The 5,727-nt window shown below is 43.6% G+C and overlaps 1 protein-coding gene across 1 annotated transcript; it reads left to right on the forward strand.

Annotated features, from left to right (window-relative positions):
• Positions 1-18: 18 nt before the first annotated feature.
• On the forward strand, positions 19-3,965 carry LOC128087864 (transmembrane protein 14C-like). Its single transcript, XM_052697858.1, has 4 exons — positions 19-202; positions 364-465; positions 2,647-2,731; positions 3,099-3,965. Exons 1-4 carry the CDS (start codon positions 127-129, stop codon positions 3,154-3,156), a joined length of 321 nt encoding a protein of 106 aa, XP_052553818.1. The 5' UTR covers positions 19-126; the 3' UTR covers positions 3,157-3,965.
• Positions 3,966-5,727: the final 1,762 nt, after the last annotated feature.

Raw genomic sequence — 5,727 nt, forward strand, 5'->3', positions numbered from 1 at the left:
CCCGCGGCCGGAACTCCGTGAGGCGCCGCTCCGCCCCGCCGCACGCCGGGAAGCGCCGCGCCAAGGTCAGAGCGGGCCGTGGCCAACCGCCCCCAGGCTGCAGCGGGCGGCGGAGGGGCACCGCACATGGAGTACGACTGGGTCGGCTTCGGGTACGCGGCGCTGGTGGCCTCCGGGGGCATCATCGGCTACGCCAGGGCAGGTAGGCTGCTGTTAGCGGTGGGCGAGAGGAGGGAAGGTCGGAGCGCGGGGTTCTGCCCTTTGAAAGGGCTGCCTGCCTGCGCGGGGACGGAGGGCTGCGAAGCGTCTTACTAATAGGGAAACAAATGCAGGTTGTGATTTGTGTTGCTTGCTTTCTTGAAGGCAGCGTCCCGTCCCTCGCTGCCGGCCTTCTGTTTGGTGGCCTGGCAGGGCTGGGTGCCTACCAGCAGTCCAAAGAGCCGAAGAACGTGTGGCTTTCTCTTGGTAAGTGCTTGGCATCCGAGTGTTGACACTGACGGCTGGAGCACCTCCACTATCAGGGCAAGCTGAGGGAGCTGGGCTTGTTCAGCCTGGAGAAAAAAAGGCTGTGGGGTGACCTCATTGCAGCCTTCAGTACCTAAAGGGAGCCTACAAACAGGAGGGAGTCAACTCTTTACAAGGGTGGACAACAGCAGGACAAGGGGAAATGGTTTTAAATTGAGGGAGGGAAGATTTAGGTTGGGTGTCAGGGAGAAGTTATTTACAGAGAGTGGTGAGGTGCTGGAACAGCTGCCCAGAGAGGTTGTAGATGCCCCATCCCTGGAGGTGTTCAAGGCCAGGTTGGATGGGGCCATGTGCAGCCTGGTCGGTATTAAATGGGGAGGTTGGTGGCCCTGCATGTGGTAGGAGGATTGGAGCTTCATGATCCTTGAGGTCCCTTCCAACCCTGGCCATTCTGTGATTCTATTCCAGCTAGCTTGTGTCCCTTTATTTGTACAAGTGCTGTGAGCGTTGGCAGGGCTGCCTGCCCATAGCTGGGAAGCATTTGTGCCAGAGCTCTAGCTCCTTGCTGTACTCTCTCTGGGAGCCATGCTGGGTGGCAGCTACATATCCCCACTGCCAGGTGAGGTACTGTGTTAAATTAATTCAGGCACAGGGGAATCGTGTGGTAAAACAGCTGCAAAGGAGCATTTTTAAGCTTAAAAATGTTTTAATGTATGCTGTGGAAAGAAATCTTAAATCTACAAAAGGAGGGAAAGAACTGTTCTCTATTGCTTGTCCCACTTCTGTTGCTTACAATAGATGGGACAAGAAGCTGTAGGCTTAGCTTGCAGCAAACCTTTTGAGGGAAGCAAAAAAGATGAAATGATAGTGGAAGGTGTTGGGAGGCATTGGAAGAGATCAGGTGAAGCTTAAGGAACTTCCATTGCTGCAGGGCTTCAGTAAATGGTCAGGTCAGTGCCTGTGAGGAATTGATCACATCTTTGTGCACTAGGTTGAACTCTTAGAGCTCTGTAACCACATCAAAGTTTTATTAGCATTTAGATATTACAAGGATTTAAGGCTATTTACAAACAACAGATCTTGGTCATTTTGCAATGTGCTGAAGAGCTTTATGGGATCCCTGGCAAACACTGCAGAGGACCAAACTGTGTGGTGAGTAGAAAACGAGGTGCAACACACACAGCTCAATGTGAAGCACAGCTGGTTTGTGCACTCTCTCTTCCTGTGTGATGTGTACTAGGAATGGCCATGCATCTCCCATCTCCTGCGCTAGTTTTTAGACAGTATAGTGAGAGGAAGATGAGTTGCTTCTGTACTTCTTGATTTTTGGACGTAGACATAGTGGGCCTCTTGAAGGCAGCATGATGTCCTGGCTTAGTGTAATTCCTTATTCATCTGTTCTATTTTATGAGGTAGTGAAAGGATGAGGGGAAGTAGTTTTAAACTGGAAGAGAGTAGACTCAGATTAGATATCACAGTTTTTTTTCTTGTGTGAGTGAGACACTGGAACAGGTTGCCCAGAGAGGTTGTGAATTCTCCTTCCCCCAAAGCCTTCAAGGCTAGGATGGATGAGAGGTTGAGCAACCTGGCCTACTGGGAGGTGACCCTGTCTATAGCAGGGCGTTGGAAATGGATGCTTTTAAGAGGTTCCTTCCAACCCATACCATTCTCTGGTCATTCCATGATTCTGTTTCTCTGCAGCCTCCTGTGATTTGCAGTTGTGGTTCCAGCTGAGCTTTAGATTGCTCAAACTGCATCAAATAGGAAATATAATAATATTTGACTTCCACACAGTAATCTTTATCAACCACCCTAGCTTTCTAGCAGTTTTTAGGTTATCCGTATTCAAGGAAATAGTCCTCTTCCTTCTGCAAATAAATGGATATTGAGGGAGTGTTAGTGATTTGCACAGAGGAGTGGAGGTTATGGGTGATGAGGCAGTGTTAGTAGCTGGTTAGATGTACTCATTTGTAATTGGACAGTGGAGCAGGCTTACCAAAGCTGCCATAAAGCTTACAGCTGCTCTGCTGCTTAACAAAAATAAGTAAAATATTTGCTTTTGAGGGGAAGAGAGACACATAGGCCTGTTGGCACTGGCAAGTGTGTCACAGGGTTATAGTGCCGCACTGGCACTTCAGACCCACTTCCCTGAAACTGTTCTGACTGGGCTTCTCTTATCAGTGGCATCTGGAACCTTGTCTGCTGTCATGGGGATGAGATTTTACAACTCCAGAAGAGTGATGCCTGGGGTCATTGCTGGTGCCAGGTACTCACATCTTCTGTTCTTGTCTGTGTTTTGAATAAGCATTTTATTTAACTTACACATTGATTATATTGTGTTCAAGAAGTGTTTAGATGTTGTACTGAGGGACATGGGTTAGGGGAAATATGGGTGGTAGGTGGACAGTTGGACTGGATCATCTTGGAGGTCTTTTCTGACCTTGGTGGTTCTGTGATGAGGATTTTTTTAATGTTACTTGGTAAGTTGTGTGAGAAATGAAATCTTGTGTTGTAGTCCACTAAATGAATCATAACGTTTTCTTCTGTGGTGGTGTTTGAGAATTTTCCCCTATCCCTTTCTTTTGTTTCTTCGTGCTTTCTTCCTTTCTTTTAACAAATATTCTGTTCAACAGTTTATTGATGGTTGGAAGACTCATGTTGCAGATGATGGAAAAGCCACTTGAGCCATAAGTGAACATCACACCACTTGAAAATACATGAGTAAGAAGCCTGAAAATGCCACTGCCTGAATGCACTATATAAAAAAATGTAACAGACACTGCTGTCTGTGCACTGTTTTTTCATATCCTTATGTGTATGGGTCATGTCTTTGAATGAGAGAAATTGAGAACCCTTGTTATGTCTTCTGAAGTGGTATTCGTCTCAACAGCTGCACTGTGAAGTAGGAAAATGAGTATAGGACTAGTTCAGCTTCTTGTCCTGTAGTTTATGCAAAGGTCTCTAGGCCCTTGTGTGCAGACAGTTGTAGGAATGAGCCTTAAATATACATCTGGACTTGTGCTTGTAAAACCCGTTAGACTGCTGAAACAATGGGACACAAGTTGGACTAGATGAGCCTAGATGAGCTTGGAGGTCTTTTCCAGCATAGGTGATTCTAAATTGCCAATTTATCATTGATATTTCCTGTAACATGTCAGCTTTTTGTCACCTTTCCCTCCCACTTCCCTGCCAGCTTATCTGGTCATCGTGTTTGTCGATCAGGGACTTCGTTCTGCTAGCACTGCGTTAGAACCTTGGCCTAAAAACACAATCATGAAGTAGGGGGTTAAGTTTCTAATGTAATGCAATGAAAGTAAACCTGTTACTTGAAATTATTTATAAGGAAAAGTGCCCAACTAAATGTAATTAATTTGACTTTTACAGATTATTCTTTGTAAGAAATAAAAAATGTACTTCATTAGGTAATGCTGAGTCGCAGTCATAGCACTTGTATGAAAATGTTACTTTAAATAAACCAGCCAATGTAATATTATTACAAATTTCCTTTCTGCACAGCTATTTTTTTCTTTAATCATTCACTTGGACTGATACATTTAGTGCCTCTTCTGTAGGTAGTCTGGATATCTCTGTGAACATGAATTGTCTGATAGCCCTGTTCCATTCCTGGGCACACGCACCTATAAATATTACTTGAACTGGGGAGAGGAGAGACAGAAAAAGCAGCATACGGTCTTATATATAAGACAAGTATTACATTAAAATCTTAATTTTTATTTTTCTGAGAGAAATGTTCTGTTTCAGATTTCGAAAGACTCTGTGAAAGTTTATTTAAAGACTAAAGGACTCAGATGCTTCCCTGAGAAGTGCTCTGTTGCCTGAACTCATTCTAAATATAGACTTAGGATGCAGAAATAATCCTGGGAGTTATGCATGGATGGTAATGTATCCCTTTTCTGGTCTGGTTTATCTTGTGTCTGTTTTTGCACAGGACCTGAGCTTCGATTTCTTCAGCCTTTGTTTTGGTGGCCAATACTGTGAGTCTGAAGCAGGGGGGTTGATGTGTTGGAATAGTAAGGCTTTGGGGCCTCGTTTGCTCAGAGTTCTCTAAACATCTGGCCAATACCATAGCAGGAGTGTGATACCTTGTGGTTTGTTTCCTTTTTACTTCCTCTTTTCCTTCCCTTCTTGTTAAATAACTTTAGTCTCTGGAGATGGAGGGGGAAAAGCACCTGGCAGGGAGCAGCTGGTTTCCTCACAGGAGAAAATGATCTGGGAGTCAACAACTTCAGCAGATGGTTTCTTTGTAAGTTATCCTTATAAGTGTCTAATTCCAGGCTCTTGACCCAGCACTGGTTATCAGGTTGTCTGAATGTGTTTGCTATAGCTTGAGAAGGCTAGTAAGCTTTGTATTAGGAGAGAAAAGCTAGAGACTTGTGTGCTTTTCATCCACTTGGAACTCCATAAGCATTAGGTGCATTTCTGCACTGACAGTGTGTATCAGTGAATCAGTTATAGTGACTGTACAACACCTACTAGTGCCTGACTGCTGTTTTGTCTTGTTGCTTGCAAGAAGAATTTCTTAACTCTAGTCATGCTTTGATCGTAGACATGTCAAGGCAGTTACAGTTACATCAGAATAATTTCTATGTTCACTAGCATGTTGTAAGGACAGTGTGTTTCTTCTAGCTCTATTTAGTACTGCCTGTTCCTTTTTCTGCTCTAGGTGACTTAGCTTTGGACACATCATTAGCTAATTGCTTGGTTAGTGTGATCTTATCTAAGTTACTGGCATCTACTACCAGGGATGAGTGATTAATTTCTCCTGGATTTCATTAATAAAACTAGTGTATTTATGAACCAGAACTGTTCTAGAAAGTGTGAGGGTGGTCTTCATTTCTACAGTGAGTTACAGATATATTCTACAGCTACAATAAGATATGCCTAAATAGCATATGAAGATCTGTTAGTACTAATGGAGTGACAGGTATCTGAGACAAAACCAATAGTAACTGAAGTAAGTCTTCTAGTGTGTTACTAACCAGTTATCCAGCTCTCTACAAATCACTTCCAGTATTAAAGTAACATTTTCTTTTGGTATTTGTATTTTATTTTTCAATGCTACTGCTTCAGTTTAACTTCCAGTAGGTTATATAGCCCAACTATTACGGCACGTTAGGTCAACAGCAGGAACTGAGAACTTTATATGCAGTTTAGAAACAAAAAAAAGTTATCAGCAGTTTCACATCTTTAAAGAACATACTCGTTTTGTATTTTAAAATGGCAGGTTTAATATTACTACCA

This window comes from Tympanuchus pallidicinctus, unplaced genomic scaffold (genome assembly GCF_026119805.1).
Source record: "Tympanuchus pallidicinctus isolate F22 unplaced genomic scaffold, pur_lepc_1.0 scaffold31, whole genome shotgun sequence".
NCBI classification, from domain to species: domain Eukaryota; kingdom Metazoa; phylum Chordata; class Aves; order Galliformes; family Phasianidae; genus Tympanuchus; species Tympanuchus pallidicinctus.

What these genes read in the sequence shown, in the direction of transcription:
- LOC128087864 (XM_052697858.1), top strand. Translation starts at nt 127, where the DNA reads ATGGAGTACGACTGGGTCGGCTTCGGGTACGCGGCGCTGGTGGCCTCC. An exon ending in GAACGTGTGGCTTTCTCTTG is followed by an intron (nt 466 to 2,646) that starts GTAAGTGCTTGG and finishes TTCTCTTATCAG; the next exon opens with TGGCATCTGGAACCTTGTCT. An exon ending in GGGGTCATTGCTGGTGCCAG is followed by an intron (nt 2,732 to 3,098) that starts GTACTCACATCT and finishes TCTGTTCAACAG; the next exon opens with TTTATTGATGGTTGGAAGAC.